This window comes from Sus scrofa, chromosome 3 (genome assembly GCF_000003025.6).
Source record: "Sus scrofa isolate TJ Tabasco breed Duroc chromosome 3, Sscrofa11.1, whole genome shotgun sequence".
NCBI classification, from domain to species: Eukaryota; Metazoa; Chordata; class Mammalia; order Artiodactyla; family Suidae; genus Sus; species Sus scrofa.
Window position 1 is genome coordinate 22019886 of NC_010445.4, and position 23782 is coordinate 22043667.

At 48.2% G+C, this 23782-nt stretch overlaps 1 protein-coding gene across 2 annotated transcripts in view; it reads right to left on the reverse strand.

Annotated features, from left to right (window-relative positions):
• Positions 1-23782, reverse strand: part of PRKCB (protein kinase C beta) — a 388402-nt gene that overhangs the window by 24659 nt on the left and 339961 nt on the right. For both annotated transcript variants that reach the window (XM_021086460.1, XM_021086459.1), the window contains exons 12-16: positions 23547-23609; positions 20182-20320; positions 14847-14927; positions 14452-14559; positions 7626-7766 (exon numbers count right to left, since the gene is read on the reverse strand). In XM_021086460.1, the coding sequence (XP_020942119.1) occupies positions 7626-7766; positions 14452-14559; positions 14847-14927; positions 20182-20320; positions 23547-23609 (532 nt within the window). The remainder of the gene's footprint in view (positions 1-7625; positions 7767-14451; positions 14560-14846; positions 14928-20181; positions 20321-23546; positions 23610-23782) is intronic.

The window sequence follows — 23782 nt, forward strand, 5'->3', positions numbered from 1 at the left end:
CCTAGTTGGATTCGTTAACCACTGCGCCACTACGGGAACTCCTTCTTTGTTTATTATTTGCCCGATCCCTCTAGAATATAAGTTCCACGAGGACAGAGATTTTTATTATTTTTATCGCTGTGTCCCCAGCACCTGGAACAGTACCTAACGTCAACAAACACGTGCTGAATGGAGGAGCCTTAACATCCCCACTAGAAGACAGAACCAGAACACGTTGCTTCCAGACTCGCTGCCCCACCATGCATCCAGCCACATACTCCACCCGCCACACACAAACTGGCACCACCCACCCACCATAGATTGACCCTGCCGTGTGCCCTGAGCCACATTCCAAGCACATGCTGTACTGAAGCTTCTGCACCCTTTCAGTACAGCCCTCGCCACACCCCACAGCAAACTGGGGATCTACCATTCCACTCACCAGCTGGTGGGACCCCAGAAAGCCATGTTCTAGTCCCTGCTACACTGTGGTCCAGCAGCATCCTACCACCTGGGAGCATGTTAGAAAGGCAGCATCTCAGGTCCTACCATAGTGTGGCTGAATCAGAATCTACGTTTTCATCCGATATGCTTCTGGGTGTACATTAAACCTTAAGACGCTCTGCCAGCCTACATCATGGCATCGGTAGCACTGGACGGGACGATGACAGACTGCAGGAGTCATAGTCTTCTCTATCCCAAGGCCAGCGATGTACACACTGCATCATCAGATCTTTTGATGCACATGATGCCATGACAGATACAATTTGGCACCGAAACCACAGCCTTTATAGATAGGGTAGTAACTTCTACAGCATTTGAGACATCCTGCTGTACACGGCAAACGCAGCCAGTGCTCTAATATATTTATCCCTAAATCCTATAAGGTCTTCGGCACAGTGCATTGCAGCAGCCTGTTTTACAGCTATTCCTTTGTTCATTCGGTAAAAATTATTAAGCTCCTGTTATGTGCTCAACCTTATGCTAAGCCCTGGGATCCAACACCGAAAAAGACAGTCTTGATCTTTCAGGGTAGCCAAGAAAGACAGACCTTACACTCAACCAGTCATTATGACGAAGTGCGGCGAGTGTGTTGATAGGACACTAGCATCTGTGAGCATCTGATCGCGACTCAGGAATCAACAAGAGCCCCCCGAGTGGGTGACGGATTTGATAAGGGGGGAGGAGCCAGGCACCGGGAGGGTGGGGATGGAGGGGGCATGGGGATGGCTTTGGGGATCCCAGGTGGAGGGTTCTGCTTGGACAAAGCCAGGGAAGGGAAGGCACTGCATGACACTGAACAAAGCCGGTTCTTGAAGTCAGGAGCCTGGGGAGGCGGCAGAGGCTGGACCTTGGAGGACCCTTACAACCATATATGCTAAAGAGCAATAGACATTAACCTGGGGGGTGGCAGGGAGCCATCAGGGGGGCGTTAAGCAGAGAGTGACACAGTCAGATGCACATTACAAAAATCACTCTGGTACCCTGAAACAGTACACCCAGCTAGCGTATGTCAGTAGTTTCCAACGATACTCAGCGAACGGCTCTTCCCACCTTCAAAGACGGCCCTGAGAACAACTTTAAACATCCATTTGAAATGATTTTAATGAACCTCCAATAATAGCACCCTTCACTGATGTTTGAATGGAATCCTCTGTTCGTGCCCCATGTTTCTTCGTTCTCTTGTTGCACGCTGGTTAAGAGCGTGCATGCGTCGGGGACACGGACAGATACATGCATGCCTTTTAATATCCCGAGAGGCACGTGGAACTCTGTACACACTCACCAAGGGCCTTGCAGCAGGTCTGGGGAAGGGGAAATTGGAAGCCCTTGGGTGGGGGGGAGGGTGGCTCTAAGGCTGGCACCTGCTAGGTGAAAAGCATATGCCCTGGTGGAATCACAGGTGTGGGTGGTGCAGCTGTTATCATAATTCTTTCTAATTCGCCTGAAAAAGATCACCCCTTAGAGCTGGTGGAAGAACATCTTGAACTCGATACCCCAGTCCAGTGACGGTACTCTGAAAGGCATTGTTAAACCCACACGAGGCAGTTCAAGACACTGGCTGGTTGGAAATCATATCAAAGGCAGAGCAGTTGAAAGAGCCTCTTGATCACTGCTAGCATAGTCTTTTTATTTTATATCCTCAACAATAAGAATGGCTAATTTTTCCTGAGCACCTGCTATGGACCAGGTTAAATATTCAAAATTTAACCAGTCAGAATGGACTCTGCTTAGAAGTAACCAGCACTGGAGTTCCCTTGGTGGCGCAGTGATTAACGAATATGATCAGGAACCATGAGGTTGCGGGTTTGATCCCTGCCCTTGCTCAGTGGGTTGGGAATCCGGTGTTGCCATGAGCTGTGGTATAGACTGCAGACGCGGCTGGGATCCTGTGTCGCTGTGGCTCTGGCGTAGGCTGGTGACTATAGCTCCGATTGGACCCCTAGCCTAGGAACCTCCATATGCCACGGGAGTGGCCCTAGAAAAGGCAAAAAGGCCAAAAAAAAAAAAAAAAAAAGTAACCAATACTAATGGGAACTGGTTAAACATCAACCTGACTCTGAGTGATCACTATCCCAGATGTTACAAACTGATAGACTAGGGGCCGTGTATGGCTCATGGATGTGTGTTTTACTTGGCCTGAATTGTTTCAAACTTTGTTGCTGATGTATATTTTTTTCTTTTTCTTTTTTTAGGGCCCCACTTTCAGCATATGGAAGTTCCCACGCTAGAGGTCTCATTGGAGCTGCAGTGACCAGCCTACATCACAGCCGTAGATCCGAGCCATGTCTGTGACCTACACCATAGCTCATGGCAACACCGGATCCTTAACCCACTGAGCGAGGCCAGGAATCGAACCCGCAACCTCATGGTTCCTAGTCGGATCTGTTACCGCCAAGCCACAAAGGTAACTCTGTGTTACTGATATATTTTTAACAAATAGTGAGATGTCATATGAAAGTCCCAATGAGGGGAGAGCAGAGCCTGCATCCCACAGCACCAAGCAGCCAGCCCAGAGCTGGCTCAGAGAAGATGCTCAGGAAAAGGTATCAGGGATAACATAAAAAAGAATACACTGGAGTCCCGTCGTGGCGCAGTGGTTAATGAATCCGACTAGGAACCATGAGGTTGCAGGTTCGGTCCCTGCCCTTGCTCAGTGGGTTAAGGATCCGGCGTTGCCGTGAGCTGTGGTGTAGGTTGCAGACGTGGCTCGGATCCCGAGTTGCTGTGGCTATGGCGTAGGCCGGTGGCTACAGCTCCGATTCGACCCCTAGCCTGGGAACCTCCATATGCCTCGGGAGCGGCCCAAGAAATAGCAACAACAATAACAACAACAAAAGACAAAAGACAAAGAAAAAAAAAAAAAAGAATACACTAATGAGTAATGATCCCCAGGATCCTCCAGCGGCTCAGCCTTTGCAATAACCATCAGCTCTCCCCTCTGCCTCTCTCCCCACCATTGGGCTTCCCTCATTTACATACCTGCCTGGCCTCTGTAGCCACCTGAGTCTGACCTGAGTCTGTGACCTGTTCCTGGAAGCCACCAACCCCCACTCAGACTGGGTGAGAACCAGTGTCTTCCTCTTAAAGAGATTTCCCTCCTTGCCGCATCTCTTTGGCTCCTGCCTGGTTTCCCTGCCTGAGCTTTTTTTTCTTTTTTTTTTTCTGTCTTTTTTGGGGTCGCACGGGTGGCATATGGAAGTACCCAAGCTAGGGGTCGAATCAGAGCTATAGCTGTCAGGCCTATGCCACAGCCACAGCAACGTGGGATCCGAGCTGCATTTGCAACGTACACCACAGCTCATGGCAACACCAGATCCTTAACCCACTGAGGGAGACAAGGGATGGAACCTGCATCCTCATGGATGCCAGTCGGGTTCATTACTGCTGAGCCACTGAGCCATTAGTTGGGAACTCCCCCTGCTTGAGATTTTTTTTTTGGTCTTTTTTTTTTTTTGCCTTTTCTAGGGCCACTCCTGCAGCATATGGAGGCTCCCAGGCTAGGGGTCTAATCAGAGCTGTAGCCGCCGGCCTACGCCAGAGCCACAGCAACGCGGGATCCGAGCCACGTCTGCAACCTACACCACAGCTCACGGCAACGCCGGATCCTTAACCCACTGAGCAAGGCCAGGGATCGAACCTGCAACCTCATGGTTCCTAGTCAGATTCATTAACCACTGCACCACGATGGAACTCCATCCCCCTGCTTGAGCTTTTAACCGTGAACTCTACAGCAGTGATTCTCAGCCTGGAGCATGTATGGGATTCACCTGGACAGCCCCTCTCCCAGGGTTTCTGATTCCGGAAGTCGGTGGGGGTGGGGGGTAGTGTGCCTGAGACATTCATTCCTCAAGTTCCCAGGTGACAGTGCTGGTCTGGGGACCACGCTTTGAAAACCACTGCTCTACAAGTAAAGAAGGAACCTTGACCGTCCCCTGGTTTAATGCTGCAGGGGAGGGACGGGGAGGGGGGCTTTTGCGTCTTTTCTCTGGTCAAGTGAAGACAGATGGGTCCACATTTTGAGATCTCGTGAATGGCCCCACAAAACGCAAATGGGGTCGTGGGGGCACCCTCCTAGTTCCCTGTTTCCTGAACGGATAACCCCCTCTTCTCTTCTTGATTTTTTTTTTTATCTGCTCCCCCATCAGAGAGCGATAATACTGCCTGTGACCATGTGCCCCCAATTATACACACGGACATTATCTGAAGGCCTGACTCCCTGTAGGACTTGACACTGCTCCGCCCCTCAAAGATCCTGCACCCAAGACATTGATCAACATGTGACACGCCACTAAGAAAACTCATCGTCAACTCTCCCAGAAGGTCTATTGTGTTCCTGGCCCATACGCAGGGCTTTAAGCATCATAACCCTCCCCTGATGGAGGAACTATCATCACCCCGTGCTACAGACGGTGAACCTGAGAAGCAGAGAGAGAAATGGACTCATCCAAATTCTCCAGCTCTAGAAGATATCGTAGATAATATAAAATGGATGCACGAATGATTATTTTTCATCTTTTGTCTTTTTTAGGGCCACACCTGTGGCATATGGACGTTCCCAGGGTGGGGGTCGAATCGGAGCTACAGCTGCCAGCCTACACCACAGCCACAGCCACACGGGATCCAAGCCTCATCTGTGACCTACACCACAGCTCACGGCAATGCCGGATCCTCCGCCCACTGAGCAAGGCCAGGGATTGAACCTGCATCCTCATGGCTACCAGTTGGGTTCATTAACCTCTGTGCCATGATGGGAACTCCAGAATACATGAATGATTAATGACGGTTTGTTGGATCCGCTGTATTCACTGCGAGTCAAACACTATTAGGCATATTATGCTCAATCCTGTGCCTCTACTTTAAGATGGATATTGATTACCTGGAGGACAATGGGCCCCCGGAGGTGATGTCATGAGGGACATGCTTACAGGTGGAGGAGGGACGTGTTTAGCCTGGAAATCTCAGGATTCAGGAATTTTAAGGATGCCGTCCAGAGAAAGAGGCTCTGGTTGATAGAACAGGACCCGGTGATGGCAGTTCTGGAGAGGCTGACACATTTGCAACAATTAGAAGGTCTGTAATGTTCAACTGGCTGCCTCTGAAGGACTCCGCATCTGAACAACGAGAAAGTGTCCAGAGACATCGGGGATGCTGTCATTCTAATCATTGGGGATGTTTGGGACTGGGGAGATGTGATAAGCACCTGGCAAGCCTCCTTCTTCCTTCCTTCCTCCCTCCCTCTTTCTTTTCTTTTCTTTCTTTTTTTTTTTTTGTTCTTTTTGCCATTTCTTGGGCCACTCCCATGGCATATGGAGGTTCCCAGGCTAGGGATTGAATCGGAGCTATAGCCGCCGGCCTACACCAGAGCCACAGCAATGCGGGATCTAAGCCGCGTCTGCAACCTACACCACAGCTCACAGCAATGCCGGATCCTTAACCCACTGAGCAAGGCCAGGGATCAAACCTGCAACCTCTTGGTTCATAGTCGGATTCGTTAACCACTGAGCCATGGCAGGAACTCCCCTTCCCTCCCTCTTCCTTCTTCCTTCTTTCGTCTTTTTAGGGCCGCACTGTGGCACAGGGAGGTTCCCAGACTAGGGGTCCAATCAGAGCTGTAGCTGCCAGCCTACACCACAGCTCATGGCAACACAGGATGTTTAACCCACTGAGCAAGGCCAGGGATCGAACCCACATCCTCATGGACACTAGTTGGGTTCATTACTGCTGAACCACAGCGGAACTCCAAGCTTTCTTAAACTGCATGTCTTTTGCCCCAAGCATTCTGGTATGCCTCTCAGAGTCAAACTCTCTGGATTCTCGCTTCCTCACACACTGGCTGGGTGACCCTGGACAGAGCACTTCACCTCTCTGAGCTTCCAATGCCTCTTCCGTTATAGAGAACAACAGCACCCGCCTAACAGGTTGATGTGACGAATTAATTAGCTGCCACATGTGAAGTGCTTAATACAGTCACACTAGTGGCCAAGAAATGACTACTCATAATATCACACAAGCCCCGTTATTGCTGTCAATTTCTTCATCATCACATCCAAGACAATTTGAGATTCCCTTCTCAGCCTCTCGCAGCAGTTTCACTACTCATAAGAAAGTCACCAGGTCATCACTGTACTTTTGTTGTTGTTGTTGTCTTTTGAGGGCCGCACCCACGGCATATGGAGGTTCTCAGGCTAGGGATCAATTCAGAGCTGTAGCCATCGGCCTACACCACAGCCACAGCCATGCAGGATCCGAGCCAGGTCTGCAACCTACACGACAGCTCACGGCACCCCCGGATCCGTAACCCGATAAGTGAGGCCAGGGATCGAACCTGCTTCCTCATGGATGCTAGACAGATTCGTTTCCACTGAGCCACGACAGGAACTCCAGGGTCTTCACTGTACTTAATTTGACAAAGGAACACCCTCGCAGCAGAATCACCGTTCTGATGAATTCAGATGCCATCCTGTCCTCACCGCCTGGGGCTGACAAACCCTCCCTGCCCAGCCTTTGGGGATGGAAGCCCTCCCATGTGCATATGTCTGCGGGAAATGCGAGCCTTTTATTCTCATATTATAAAGGTTCTCTGAAAGCCACATCCATGCCCAGAGCCCCCAGGAGGTCTAGGAGCACGTCAGCCTCTGCTGTGCTTTGGGTGAGAGCTGGCCGGTGATGCTCTCCGCTTTACTGACTCCGATGGAGTGTAGATTTCAGAATTACATTTAAATACCGTTGAGATAAACAACATGACCTTTGCAATGTCAGTGTGAAGAGAAAAAGACACCGTCGGACCAAGAAAAGAACGAGAGCAAAATGAGCTTCTTTATCATGGTCTGCAAATGGACCTGAACTCCGCGCACCCGAGACCCACTCTCCCCAACCCCCGAGATGCCAACTGAATTCGTAGAACCCAAACTCGATTCCACGGTCCTCTCCGCATTCAGAGAGGCGGTGTGGACAGACATCTCCGTTTTTGAACCCACCGGCTTTGTGCATAAATGTGACAGCGCAGAGAGATACAGCCAAGGAGCATCATCTCGGAGGATGCCAAGGGCACACGCCTTGGAGAGGGAAGGAGCATATTATGACAAGGACCCAATAGAAAGTTAGGATGTGGACCTGACAGCCAGAGAGAACGGTTTACTTACGGCTTTCGGCTTATATGGGGGCTGAATCTCTTTGCGTTCGAGTTTCTCCCAGTCGATATACCGGAAAAACGCATGCTCTTTGATGTCACGTTCACCTTCAGGTCCGCAACCCAGTCGTTTGCCCGGGTGTTTGGTCATCAACTTCAAGGGAAAGAGAAAAGTGCCATTGAATGACTTGCTGAAGAGGAAATGAAGGACTCTGGAAAATGATGGCTCCTATGAATCGAGGAAGATAGAGCAAAGAAGAGTCCCAACTAATTTTTTTTTTTTTTTTTTTTTTTGCTTTTTAGGGCTACACTTATGACTATGGACGTTTCCAGGCTAGGGGTCGAATCGGAGCTGCAGCTGCAGGCCTACACCACAGCCACAGCAACACGGGATCTGAGCAGAGTCTGCGACCTACACCACTGCTCACGGACACGTGGGATTCTGAACCCACTGAGTGGGGCCAGGGATTGAACCTGCATCCTCCTGGATACTAGTCGGATTTATTTCTGCTGAGCCACAATGGGAACTTCCCCAAACTAGTTTTTATTTTTTGCTTTTCCTCCCATCAGTGAATTCCTAGCCAGGTCTTTAGTAGAACAGGAGGATCTGAGAGCAGTGCCTGAGGCTCCTTGTCTCCGAGCAAGACCCTTTATGGTTAATCACACCTCAGTCTGAACATGGCCTTGAACTTCAAGTTTAAAAAGTCACATGATGCATTTTGATTTAAGAATGAGGTTATGCATGCAACTCCATAGTTCCCGACGTGGCGCAGCAGAAATGATTTGGACTAGGAACCATGAGGTTTCGGGTTTGATCCCTGGCCTTGTGAGTGTTAACCCAAGGATCCAGCATTACCATGAGCTGTGGTGTAGGTCACAGACATGGCTTGGATCATGCATTGCTGTGGCTGTGGCATAGGCCGGCAGGTGTAGCTCCGATTTGAGCCCTAGCCTGGGAACCTCCATGTGCCATGGGTGCAGCCCTAAAAAGCAAAACAAATAAATAAATAGGGAGTTCCCGTCGTGGTGCAGTGGTTAACGAATCCGACTAGGAACCATGAGGTTGCGGGTTCGGTCCCTGCGCTTTCTCAGTGGGTTAACGATCCGGCGTTGCCGTGAGCTGTGGTGTAGGTTGCAGACGCGGCTCGGATCCTGCGTTGCTGTGGCTCTGGCGTAGGCCGGTGGCTACAGCTCCGATTCAACCCCTAGCCTGGGAACCTCCATATGCCGCGGGAGCGGCCCAAGAAATAGCAACAACAACAACAAAAGACAAAAAATAAATAAATAAATAAATAATAAAAATATAAATAAAAATTAAAAATCATTGCAATTCTCACTTAAAATAAAAAATGAAAAAAAAAAGAATGAGTGTTATGCAATTACTGATGCATTTCACTGAGAACAGTTTCAATATCTTCAAATTCCCCTCCTGCCACCACAAGGAAACTGGAGTTTGACCAAGGCAAAGGCCACGTTCATTCAGATAATATTTGCACTTCTCAGTAAAGCACTTGTGAAAATGACAAGACAGGAGAAAAAATATTAGTCAAGTGGACCCAAGTTTCAAGTAATTACTTTCCGAAAGCTCATTAAATAGTCAAAACCTAGCCCAGCTCATTTCTCTTGTATCACGCGTTACACTGAACTCCGCTGAGGCTTCTTTGGTGTCCCATTTAAATTACTTAATTATCAAAACCCTCCATCTTTGGGTCTCTGAGCCAGGGCTAAATAACAAGATGAATAGATGCTCCGAGATGAAACCAGACAGGCTCCCTCTTAGAAATGAATCCAAAGCAGCATGAAAATATCTCTGATCTCAAGACTACAGCAAATGCACAGAGTAAAGACAGAGGAGTTGGTGATTAATTAAAAAAAAAAAAAAAAGAGAGAGAGAGAGAGAGATAGAGACCAGCAAGAGGCCATCAAAAGAGGAAACAAAATGATTGGAACATACAAGACCAAGAAGCTTCTCAGAGTTGACACCAAGCAGCCTATGACGTCAGAATCCTTAGAGTCCCAGCCCCTCACCCAGGGCTTGAGGATGAAGGGGGAAGGGATGAATCCAGCAATTCACACCTACTCTTTTGGACACTCAGCTCAGCCTGCTTCCTGCTACAGATAATCTGTCATCAGAAACTACCCTCCTACACACACACACACACACACACACACACACACACACACAAAGGCACATACTTTTCATATATATTTTATCTTTCAAGGGAAAATAATCAGGCACTTATGCCCTAAGTGCTTAATTTATACGTCTGATCTTAGCGGCTTCTCACAATGACCTCATGAGCTGGGTGTATTATTTCTCCCATTTGAATGACAAAGCAACTGACACTCCAGTAGACTGGATTCCCACGCCTGGTGAACTGTAAAACTTGGGCTTGGGAGTTCCTGGCGTGGTGCAGCAGAAACAAATCTGACTAGTATCCATGAGGATGCGGGTTTGACCCCTGGCCTCGCTCAGTGGGTTAAGGATCCAGCGTTGCCGTGAGCTGTGGTATAGGTCGCAGATGTGGCTCGGATCCTGTGCAGATGGGGCTGTGGTGTAGGCTGGCAGCTGCAGCTCCGATTCAACCCCTAGCCTGGGAACTTCCATATGCGGCAGGTGTGGCCCTAAAAAGCAAAAACAAAACAAAACAAAACAAAACAAAACCCAACCAACCAACCAAACAAAAACCCAAAAAACCAAAACCAAAACCCCAAAACTTGGGTTTTTAGGAGAAATCAAAGGCTCTTTGCATGTGGTTGGTTCCCCAGGGGTATCTGTGGCCTTGGCTTGGTCAGGAAGAGTTTAGGGGATAGCAAGGAAATTGGGCCAAGCCTTGACATTTGGGTAAGATTAGGGTGGGAGGAAAGAAGGGGCCGTGAGGTCCTGCTTAGCACTACAAGTAATAATATTAATGACAGCTTCCCAGCACCTCCCAGGTGCTCAAGCTCTGTGCCGACGGCTTCCAGTCACCACTCAGTATTCTTTCATCTTCACGACAGCACTTTGAGGCCTCAGAAATGATTATTCTCATTTTCCCACGTAAACACACTGGGTCCAGAGAAACGGTTATTTGCCAGAGCTCACACAGCAAAGGAGCAGAGTCGTGCTTTGAACAGATCAACCTGACCTGGAGTCTTGAAGCTCCATCTTCCACAGTTTCTTCTTGTTTTCACCCTAATGTGCGGCCAATTTGGGCTTCTGTCTGCTATAAGTTTTGATCAAAGTAGGAGTGGTGATCAGAGCAAACATATGAAGTTTTGGGTTTTTTCTTTTTTTTTTAGTGGTGGAAAATGGAGTCTTTCAAGGTATGGATAATAGGACATTGTCAGTTGGAATGCGACTATTTTCAAAAACCTAGCTCATGAAGTGCCCAGTGTGGCTTAGCAGGCTAAGAACCCAACTAGTATCCATGAGGATGTGGGTTTGATCCCTGGCTTTGCTCAGTGGGTTAAGGATCCAGCATGGCCACAAGCTGCGGTATCAGTCGAAGAGGCAGCTGGGATCTGGCATTGCGGTGGCTGGGGTGTAGGCTGGCTCTGATTGACCCCAGCCTGGGAACGTCCATATGCCACAGGTGTGGTCCTAAAAAGAAAACCCACAACCCCCCAAAAACCTAGCTCACTTTCCAGGGAAGCAGGAAGAAGCCAAGCAAAGAAAAACCCCTGCAGCCCTCATGCGAGGTTCAGCCCACTCCCGCAGGCTGAGCTCGGGTGCCCAAAGCCAGCCAGGCAGACAGCTGGACTTAATCACTGATCCAATTTCTGATCCCCTCCCAGACACATACCCCCCGGGGCCTGAAGTTCAGGAGGAAGCATTTGGCGGTTCACTCAAGCATCACCCCTTCTATGGAATATCAACCTTGAAGAAAAAGCCCACGTGGGCCTCAGCCTCCTCCACTCAGCAAGGTCCCCAAACCCAAGAGTGAGAAAGTCACCCTCGTTCATCCTGAAGGTTATGGGTCTGAAATTAATAGAAATCTGCTCTACCAGGGAGACTGCTAATTGGAGCTGAAGCTCAATGCAGCTGACCTGGAAAACCCTCTCCTCCATGACCCACTTAGAGCCCCAGCTGCCCAGACAGGCAGAGATGTGAAGAGGAAGGTCTTGAACATGAATCGAGTGCCTACTCTGTGCCAACCCCACCCAAGGAGCTTTCTCTGACAAGACTTCATTGAAGACGTGTCACAATTCTGCTCAGTGAGGACGATGAGGTCATTTTGAGAGGAACAGAAGCCTGGAGACGCAAAGTAACTTGCTCGGACCATGCACCAAGGAAGTGGAAGGGTTGACATTTGCAAAAGGTCTTGATCTCCACAATCCCCCACTTTAGGAGTTCCCTGGCGGCACCGTGGGTTAAGGACCCAGCGTTGTCCCCGCTGTGGCTCAGGTTGCGGCTGTGGTGCAGGTCGGATTCCCCGCCCCAGGAATTTCTGCATGCTGCCCACACAATCGCCGTTCCCCTAATCCCCCACCTTTAAAATTCCCATCTTGGGGGATGCCCACTCAAATATCAAAAAGAGGCTGGCATGTAACATAGCAGTGCCAGCATTAGAAATAGCAGGAGTAATAACCCAAGTTTTCTGGGGTTTTTTTTTTTTTTGGTCTTTTGTCTTTTTTAGGGCAGCGCCCATGGCCTATGGAAGTTCCCAGGCTAGGGATCTAATAGGAGCTGTAGCTGCCAACCTACACCATAGCTCACGGCAACACCAGATCCTTAACCCACTGAGCGAGGCCGGGATAGAACCCAAGTCCTCATGGATACTAGTCATACCCAAGGGTTTTGACTCTGTTCTAAGTGATTTCCTTGTATTAACTCATCTAATGGTCAGAAAACCCTATGTGCAGTTCCATATGCATGTCTGCAGCACCCCGAGGATCTAGGACCTGCAGCCCTGGCTCTATGCACACACACAGGTGGGCTTGCTCCAACCTTGAGAACGTGCCGGTGCCACTGACGGGTGGGGGGAAAAAACTTCATAAAGGCACCATCCCTGGGCTGTGTTCTTTCTCTGAGGGTCTCACAAAACACCTTTCACACTTTCATCAGAGTTGAAAAGACCTAAATAGACATTTCTCCAAAGAAGACACACAGATGGCCAGAAGGCACATGAAAAAATGCTCACCATCACTAATTAGTGGAGAAATTCGAATCAAAACTACAATGAGGTACCACTTCACACCAGTCTTCTGATGTGGCTAATGGCCATCATTAACAAGCCTACACGTAACAAATGTGGGAGAGGGTGTGGAGAAAAGGGAACCCTCCTGCACTGGTAGTGGGAATGTAAATTGGTACAACCACTATGGAGAACAGTATGGAGGGTCCTCAGAAAATGAAATATAGAACTAGCAATATGATCCAGCAATCCCACTCCTGGGCATATACCTGGACCAAACTTTCATTCAAAAAGATACATGCGCCCCTATGGTCACTGCAGCACTGTTCACAACAGCCAAGATATGGAAACCACGTAAATGTCCATCCACAGATGAATGGATTAAGAACCTCTGGTACAGATACACAATGGAATACAACTCAGCCCTAAAAAAGAACAAGATAATGCCATTCGCAGCAATAGGGATGCAACTAGAGATTCTCATACTCAGCAAAGTTAAGTCAGAAAGAGAAAGACAAGTACCATAGGATATCACTTATCTACAGACTCTAAAATATGGCACAAATGAACCTATCTACAAAACAGAAACAGACTCACAGACACACAGAATGGACTTATGGTTGCCAAGGGGGGAGGGAGGTGGTATGGACAGAGAGTTTGGAGTTAGTAGATGCAAATTATTATATTTAGAATGGATAAGCAATGAGGTCCCACTGTACAGCTGTCTATATATCCAGTCTCCCAGGATAGACCATGTTGGAAGAAAATATAAGAAAACGAATATATATCTGTATGACTGGGTTATTAAGCTGTACACCAGAAACTGACTCAACACTGTAAATCAACTATACCACAATAAAAAAATAAATTAAAAAAAAGTTCCCACATTTGGATAACATACTTAAAGGCAGTAGTTTTCAAGTGACATGGGGACTTTTTCACAACACAGATGCCCAGACGTAACCTCTGGGGTGAGGCTGGGGTGTGTGCCTTCTGAAAAGGCACTTCAGGTCAACCAAGAGGGGCGGACCACTGATCTCCAAGGACTTATCTGGGTCACACGTCCTGGCCAAACACAAGATGCATCACAAGCAACCCTTCCCCCCAAATACGTGTCCTGTTTTGCTCACAGGTACAATTCGCACACACTGAAACCTACAACCGTGGGAGCTTTTCAGCCATTTGTGGGTCGGGGGGGTGGGGGTGGGAAGAGTGGGGGCTTTGGGGACTTTCAATTTGGGTCAATTTAGCTGAAGAATCTCTTAAACGGAATACTGCTTGATACTTTCTTAGGACAAAAGCCGCATTACTCTTAGGATCAACTAAACACATCGGCCCCACCGCGGAACGAGGCTCACAGATTCGTGCCTCAGACCTCTCACGCACCCTCCCCTGGGTGCCAGCTCTTTGGCAAAGAGCTGGGCTTCCTACCTTGGTCATTCCATAAGCCTTCCCCTGTGCCAGCCTAGAGACTGGAGCCCAGCCAGCAGCAAGATGCTACTGCAGGCAGGCAGGCCTCTGTGATGCTTCTGGGCACATCAGGAAAAAAAACTCCCTTTCCTCTGGGAGGCAGCAGATCTGTACCAGGCTCTCTGGTTAGCAAATGGGGCAGAGGGTGGCTGCATGGCCCTTCCTTCCCTGGGCGGGGCGTCCTTGTGCAGGGCACGACCTGCACCCCTGTATGGGGTAGTCCTGGCCGCACGCTTTCAGAGGTTCACTCACCCCTTTGCAGATGGCCACGGCTTCCTTGGACATGGACTTTGGATATGCCACGTTGTGTTCCATGATGGACTGGAAAAGTTCATCCTCATCCTCGCCTTCAAAGGGTGCCTGTGGGGCAGAGGATAGGGTGGGAGAAGAATGCCTGCCCTGTACTCCCCGCCTCGCCCCGGGTGCCTCAACCTGCTCCCTGGGATCCACCTGCAGGCCAGGCTCCGGGCTGACAGGCAGAAGAGAAGGAAGAAACAGCCAACACACTAGGGTAACCCCAAGGTCACAAAAGTCACAGAGGTTCAGATCTAGGAGCTGGTAGCAAGCTGGCCCTTTCTCTTTTAAGAAACCATGAGGATGGGGGTGGGAGAGGGCTTTTCCTTACAAATCACTTAAAATTCAATTACCTGCCCAGCCAACATTTCATACAGCAGGACTCCAAATGCCCACCAATCCACGGACTTCCCATAGGGCTGATAAGCAATTATCTGGAAAACAGAAGGCTTTCGGTCAGGGAGGCCTGTGGCTTCTTGCAGCGGCTGGAGACTGGATATGGCGCTTCTTTTACAAAGAGAGTGGCACCCTGGGAGGGGGCAGGGGTGGGGTGGAGGGACAGTTCTCCCTTTGCCTGTCACCTGCCTATTGTGAATGACTAAATTGGCTCTCATAGTCCCAGATGGGACCACTTTCTATAAGAGGGAGCAGGGGGAGTTCCCGTCGTGGCACAGTGGTTCACGAATCCGACTAGGAACCATGAGGTTGTGGGTTCGATCCCTGGCCTTGCTTAGTGGGTTAAGGATCCAGCGTTGCCGTGAGCTGTGGTGTAGGTGCCAGACGTGGCTCGGATCCCAAGTGGCTGTGGCTGTGGTCGGCAGCTACAGCTCTGATTAGACCACGAGCCTGGGAACCTCCATATGCTGCAGGTGCGGCCCTAAACGGATGGAAAAAAAAAGTTCAATAGTTAAAAAAAAAAAAGAGAGAGAGAGGGAGAGTAAACAGGGAGCCCAGGGTCCACCCAAGATGATTCTTTATTTTAGGAAGATGGGTATCCTTTACGGAGAGGCCCCTGCAGGCTGGAAAAGCATCTGTGGATATTGCATTGCCTCTTCAAAGCACTTAGTACAATGCAGTATGTTTAATTTTAATACAGTGAGCGTGGCATTTTAAAGAAGAAAAACAGTCTTTGATCCTCATTACAAAAGTAATAACATTTACACAACAATGCGAATAGGCTTAACCCTACTGAACTGCAGGCTTAGCAATGGTTAAGACGGCAATGCCGTTTTTTGGGTTTTGTTTTTTTTTTTGCCACAATTAAAAACATTTTTATACTTTGTGGTACAGTAGAAGATTGACAGAATGCTGTAAACCAGCTATCATGGAACAAATAAAAACCATTTGAAAACAACATTTTTAACTTCAGAAATGGGATAGTGTTTATTACTCTTTTACTATTTATTTTAAAATATAGGTCAGTTAAGGGAATGCAAATAAAATCACCCATAATCCTTTATCAAGAGAAAAATTATGTGGAGTTCCTGTTGTGGCTCAGCGGTAATGAATCCGACTAGGATCTAAGAGGATGCGGGTTCGATCCCTGGCCTGGCTCATTGGGTTAAGGACTGGTGCTGCCTTGAGCTGGGGTGTAGGCCGGCAGCTGCAGCACCAATTTGACCCCTAGCCTGGGAACTTCCATGTGCCACAGGTGTGGCCCTAAAAAAAAAAAAAAAAAAAAAAAAAAAAAAAAAAAAAAAAGCGAGAAAAACATTGCGATTGCTCTTGGGTCTGTTTCCTTCTAGATTTTTTTTGTGTTAACATATATTAAACTCTGTGTGTATGTACGTGTTTTACATAAACGCTTTTTTATGTAAAAAAAAATTTATTCATTTGAAATTTCCATGCCGTCAACATAATCAGCTTTTCCCTCTGCATAACATTCCACTGGATGGATATACCAAAGTCTAGTTCATTGATTTCCAATTGATTAGGTTTCTTCTGGTACTAAATACATATCCTTGTAATCAGCTATGGGGACATTTGATTCCTTTTTTTTTTTAAGATAAACTCCTAGATGTAGAATTGGTGGATCAAGTGTATACATAGTTTCAAGTGTTTCGATACTTATTATCAAATTGCCAAAGCATGGCCAAGTCTAGCATAGCTGTGTTGACCATCTATTGGGAAGCAGGGGTGAAAACTAACTGTAGCAAAGGGATTAGAAGTTGATACAGAGCAGAAGTTAAGGGCTCAGGACTGAGGGCTGGACAGTCTTTGGAATCGTTTTTTGGTTTTTTTTTTGCTTTTTTAGGGCCACATGTGCATATGGAAGTTCCCAGACTAGGGGTCCCATAGGAGCTGCAGCTGCTGGTCTACACCGCAGCCACAGCCACATGGGACCTGAGTCATGTCAGCAACCTACACCACAGATCAAGGCAATGCTGGATCCTTAACCCACTAAGCAAGGCCAGGGGTTGAACCTGCAACCTCATGGATACTAGTTGGGTTTGTTACCACTGAGCCACTGAACCCCTAGGCTTGGAATCGTGACCGCTGTTTCCACTGTGTGACCTCAGGGGTAAGTCATTTAATTTCCGTAAGTCTGTTTTCCCATCTACAGAACAAAGTTTATAATAATATCTATGGCATCAGGTTTCGTGAGGATGAAAGAGACATATGTGTCTCTCACACATGATGCCCTCAAAATGTCAGCTCTGACTTGGAAGTTCTCGGATTGAGTGATGGCTTGGCTGAGTCGCCAAAGGTGTCTGAGCAAACTTGGTTAGAAAGTAACCATCCATTTATCCAACTCCATTGCCCAGCGTGGCTTCTGCCCTGAAAACAGAAATGCCCTCTGAGATCTGATGGCAAGGGACCCGAAGGAGCAGCTTTCTGCGAGAACACTTATTGAAAGTGTTTTCACACTTTTAAGGCACTTCATGTCTTATTCGGATCCTCCTGACAACCTAACAAGTTAATCCTTTTACAAAGAGAAATAGAGCCTGGGAGGTGAAAGATGTTGCCAGAAGAGATGGGGTGAGCTAATAGCAAAGCAAGGGGATGCCCGACCTGCAGCTTATTCCTTATTGGCAGGCTGGGCTGTGGGCTGGAGGAGGACACAGGAGCACAACTGGGGGCTTGTACTTGTCTGCATCAGGGGCCCCCCCGGAACTTTGGAAAGCCACACATGTGGGGAGGGGGTGGGGGGAGCACCCTGCAGAGATTCTAGTTCCGTTGATCTAGGGTGATACCTGGGCATCTTACTTTATATTATTTTATTTTTATATTATTTTCACTTCATTTCATTTTTGTCTTTTTAGGGCCACACCCATGGCATATGGAGGTTCCCAGGCTAGGCGTCGAATCAGAGCTGCAGCTGCCAGCCTACACCATAACCACAGCAATGCAGGATCCAAGCCACGTCTGCGACCTACACCACAGCTCACGGCAACGCCGGATCCTTAGCCCACTGACCGAGGCTAGGGACAGAACCCATGTCCTCATGGATACTAGTTGGTTCATTAACCACTGAGCCTCGATGGGAACTCCTGGGCCTCTCCATTTTAAAAGCTCCCCAGGCGACTCGAAAGGGCAGCAGAACTTGTGAACCAGAGATCAGTGAACTCATAGGGGGATCAAGGAATTGTGTCTGATGTCCTAACAAAAGGACGATACAGCAAGGGGCGCCTCCTCAGGGAAATTCCACTGGGTTCTAATAAAGCATTCCTTTGTTTAAAGGATGATTTTTCAATTACTCAAATAATACACACAAACATGTACATTTACTTTGTGAAAAATTTTAATAATATAGAGATTAAGCTGAATTTCCCTTTGCAACAGCCTTATCCTCCGAGGTAACTGATATAAAAATCAGTCTGTAATTTTCCAGATTTCCTCTGCTTTTACATGCATATCTACATACTCATAAGAAACATACTGCAGTGTTCTGTGTATTTTTTTATTTTATTTTATTTGTCTTTTTGCCATTTCCTAGGCCACTCCTGTGGCATATGGAGGTTCCCAGGTTAGGGGTGCAATCGGAGCTGTAGCCACCGGCCTACACCAGAGCCACAGCAACACGGGATCCGAGCCTTGTCTGCGACCTACACTACAGCTCACGGCAACGCCGGATCTTTAATCCACTGAGCAAGGCCAGGGATCGAACCTGAAACCTCATGGTTCCTAGTCGATGTCGTTAACCACTGCGCCACGACAGGAACTCCCTGTGTATTTTTATTTTTCACAAATGGTATCATATTGTGTCTATCGCTCCATACCTGGGTTTTTTTCTCTCAACAATATCTCAAAGAGCTTTCCATAGCTGCATCTCTCTCTCACTCGCTTTTTGCAATGATACCTTGTATAGTATCCATATGATAAGTCACTCAGTCTCTTGTCTGTCCCTAGACTGGCAGGCTTTGTTCACGTTTGTACATACAGGTGTGCTCTGATCTTTGTAAGGGCTGTATAGTACTTCTTAATGGAAAATGCAGCATATTTTAGACAACCATGCCTTTACTAATGTCATGGAGGCTCTCTCCTCATTTTCACTATTAAAAATAGTGCTACAGGAGTTCCCGTCGTGGTGCAGTGGAAGCGAATCTGACCAGCAACCATGAGGACACAGGTTCAATCCCTGGCCTCGTTCAGTGGGTGAAGGATCCAGTGTTGCCGTGGGCTGTGGTGTAGGCTGCAGATGTGGCTCGGATCTGGCGTTGCTGTGGCTGTGGTATAGGCCTGCAGCTACAGCTCCGATTAGACCCCTAACCTGGGAACTTCCATATGCTGTGGGTGTGGCCCTAAAAAGCAAAAAAAAAAAAAAAGTGCTACACTGAAGAAAGGACTTTGAACACATACCCTTCCGGTGTGTGTGTGTGTGTGTGTTGCAAACTAGGTTCCTAGAAGAGGAACTGTTTTGGTAACCGAATATGCAGGTTTGGTGCATAATTTTGTGTCAAGTTACTTTAGTGACCCAGGCCTTCCCATCATCACTGCTCCACGTCAAGTGACCGCCAGTCAAGGACAGAAGACTCCATGTCCAAGCTCTCAGTGCCTTTCCATAAAAAGCCAGTAACAGATGGCAAAACGCCACCTTTCTGAGCACCAATTCAGAGGAAAAAGAGAGGCAATCATCTGGCACAAATTCTCGTACCCGGACATGCTAGGGAAACCCATTCCGCCGCTGACCGCGTCCTCTGGGAAGGGAGGGGGAGGCGCTAAAATAAATCTTTACACTTTCATTTCTATCTTCATCCTAGGAAGAAAAATCCTGAGCCTTTTAGAATTGCATACCACCACTGCCTACGTATTAGGACACGGATCCTGTGTCATAGGTCAGACCAGGGAACCCCCCCCTTCCACCCCCCCTCTTTCTCTCTCTCTCTCTCTCTCCTCTTCACAAACATTTCAGGGTCATAATTAGGAGGTATCATATGGCTGGGAGCCATAGCAGCTTGATGAAGAATTTTTCTGATGTGCGGTGGATGGTTCTTTGGAGTTTTATTTAAATTTGCTCTCAAACCTTGATGTATTTTGGGCCTGAGCTTCTGGATGCGTGCTAAGTTAATCCGCATGTGTCATCTCAAGGGAGCAACTGAGAGGAGGGTAGAAGGACCAGCCTGAGTGTTTGCTGGTCCGCTACCGCCTGGACATTTTCCGGCCCTGAACGTGGCCATCTAGGACTCGGGAGTGACATCAAAACATCCACACGACACAGACACGCCGGAGGGGTCGGCATGAGCTCACCTCAGGGGCGATGTAGTCTGGGGTGCCACAGAAGGTCTTGGTCGTCACCCCATCCCAGATGTTTTCCTTACACATGCCAAAATCAGCGATCTTGATGTGGCCCTCGGAATCCAGCATCACATTGTCAAGTTTCAGGTCACTGCACAGACAGGATTTAGGGATTTCATGAAATGCTATTTAGTGCACGTCAACCGACGGCTGCTCCCTTATGTGCAAAACACTGAACCAGGTACGATGGGGGCACAGAGGGGAGTACCACTCAGCCCTTGCCATCCCATAGCTTATAATCTGCCAGGGAGATACCAGGGTCCGCACACCCCTGTGCTTTTCTTTTTTGACGGCGCCAACGGTGCCAAAGGTCTCAGGAGGACACAGTGAGACTGCAGATCTGAGAAGAGAGAGCCCCAGACCTAAACAAAGGGCAGGACCTCCATGGATCCTAGGATCCAGAGCCCCTGCATCCAGGAGCAGCTTCAGAGATGACCCAGGCAACTTCAGGACCCTTTATATTTCATAGGAAGATATGTTTTTACAAAACCATTATTTAAAAAAATACCTCTGAAGATCATGCAGAAAAAAACTGATCAAAATGATCATATGGTGGTTTTTTTTTTTTTTTTTCTTTTATGACCACATCTGTGGCATATGGAAGTTCCCAGGCTAGGGGTCGAAATGGAGCTGCAGGTGTTGGCTTACGCCACAGCCACAGCAATGCAGGATCTGAGCCATGGCTGCGACCTATGCCACAGCTTGTGGCAACTCCAGATCCTTAACCCACTGAGCGAGGCCAGGGATCCAACCTGCATCCTCATGGGCACTACATTGGGTTCTTAACCCACCGAGCCACAAGAGAAACTGCGGAAATGCCTCTTTTAAGGTAAGTTCGTTTGAATTGAGCTACTGTCATCATTTTAAACTAAAAGAAGGGAGCTCCCATTGTGGCGCCACAGAAACAAGTCCGACTAGTATCCATGAGGATGAGGGTTCAATCCTTGGCCTTGCTCAGTGGGTTAAGGATCTGGCATTGCCTTGACCTGTGGTGTAGGTCGCAGACTCAGCTCAGATCTCGTGTTGCTGTGGCTGTGGTGTAGGCCAGCAGCTGTAGCTCTGATTTGACCCCTAGCCTGAGAACCCCATATGCCACAGGTGTGGCCCTAAAAAGGAATAAATAATAAATAAATAAATACATAAACTAAAAGGATACAACCTGAAAATACATTCTGGCATCTCCTATCTGTGTCTCTGAGTTCTCTTTATCCAAGAGGAGGCCCACTTGCACCCCATTGGTTACCAACAGCAATATTCCTTGGTCTCTGGTGCTGTCTGTGGTAACACCCACCTTCATGCTTAACTATAAGCCAAAGTGGTCTCTGAAGGCCAGCTTGGAACTTAGTCGAGGTGAACTCTGCAGCAACTTGCTTCACCTAAACATACCAGGTCTGAATGTGACTTAATTCACAGAGATCCATGACATTCCCCTCGGCTTGATCCCATGTCCCCAAACAGACAGCTGGGGCAACGATGGAAGTAAGGACCTCTTCATCTCTTATAGAAAAGGAGCTTCAGGTGATAAAAGCCAGCAGGTCATGCGGCTGGAGGATGCCCTGGCTATATTCAGTGTCACATAATAGTGGTTTTTTATTTATTTATCGATCTTTTAAGGGCCACACTTATGGCATATGGTAGTTCCCGGGCTAGGGGTTGAATCAGAGCTACAGCCACTGGCCTACGCCACAGCCACAGCCACGGCAGATCCGCACAGCTCACAGCAATGCCGGATCCTTAACCCACTGAGCCAGTCCATGGATCGAACCTGCGTCCTAATGGATGCTCATCAGATGCGTTTCCACTGTGCCACGATAGGAATGCCAATAGTAGTTTTTAAAAATACGTATATTTTTGGCTGCCCTGGAGGCATGTGGAACATCCCAGGCCAGGGATCAAACTCACACCACAGCCGCTACTGGAGCCACCGTGGTGACAATGCCAGATCCTTAACCCACTGTACCGCCAGAGAGCTCCCCACATGGTAGTGTGTGGAGAGTCCACTCCATTCTTTGTTTGATGTCAGAAATCCTTTTTGCTTCCAAAGGGGGCTGGGGCCGAGGATTTCAGGTTCAGAACTTCATCAGAGGCAATCAACACATGTCGACAGACTGTATTTTCATGCTTTTTTTTTTTTTTTTGGTCTTTTTAAGGCTGCACCTGCGGCATATGGAGGTTCCCAGGCTAGGGGTCGAATCTGAGCTGTTGCTGCTGGCCTACACCACAGCCACAGCAACGTGGGATGTGAGTCGCATCTGCGACATACATCACAGCTCACGGCAATGCTGGGGACCCATGGAGCAAGGCCAGGGATTGAACCTGCCACCTCATGGATACCAGTTGGATTCGTTTCTGCTGCGCCACAGCGGGAACTCCCTGTATTTTTATGATTTATGCATCTGGCTCCCACCACTGGAATATGCATGCGTTCTGCAAAGGCAGGGCTTTGTCTGTCTTCTTCATGCTGTATCCCCACCACCTAAAGCAGAGCTCAGCCCAAGGTAGGCTTCCAATAAACGTTTGTTGAATGAATGAATGAATGAATGAATGGACTTTCGTGACTCTTTGGGATCTTTTAAATAGCCCCTCACCCATGCCCAGCGCCCTCTGGAAGCCCATGCCCCTCGCCAGCCTCCCTTGCATAACAAACCAGCCCAAGCCTGTGCTGCAAGGCCATCTGCATCCATGTGGCATAAGGGGGAATTGCACACTCAGGACTCACTGACAAATAGCAGCCTCGGGCTCAACAGTCTGCCTTGCATGAGATATAAAATGGGATGACTCATCCGGCTATGATCACACACTTGCTCCTCCAAACACGGGCAAATGCCAAGTCCTGAACTTAATCCTGTCTTTCAGGGCAAGCTACTCAGAGACCCATTTCCAAATTATAGTTACATAGCAAAAAAAGAAAAAACAGAAAAAAGAAGGAAACTTGTTTCATCCTAATACGATCGAGCACATTCTACCCGCCAAGATTCTTTGCTTGCTCCCCAAATGCGGGGTCCATGGGCAAGAGGAAGAAGCACTGGGTCCCCAGGGGTGAGCCTCCTCCTCTTAGAGCAAACGGCCTCACGTTTGAGGCTCCAGATCATCCCTGGAGGCAGAGGCCGTCAAGCTCTTCTATCATCACATAGAGCAGTCCAAACTTTGCCAGGGCAGTGGGCGAGGCTGCCTGGCAGAACACATGCCGAAGTTAGTACTGGAGGATTCCTCCCCCACCAGGGCTTCTAATTTTAAAAGCAGTTCAAGAGAGAGGCAGGGAAGGGAAGGCGCTGAAGGAGCCGAGGAGCTGGAAAGTACAGCAGCGTTTCACTTACCGGTAAATGATACCCTTGCTCTGCAAGAAGAACAGACCGATGGCAATTTCTGCAGCGTAAAATCTGAAATGAAAAGAAAAAAAAAAAAAAAGCAATGGAGAAATTCAAGGACACCATATGCTTGGCAAGTCTCAGAATTCAATACATTATTGAATTGGGCAGAGGGCATGAATGTCCCACCGTGGATGGTCAGCCACACAGCTCATCAAGCCAAGTCTGAGAGTCTGGATGGATGA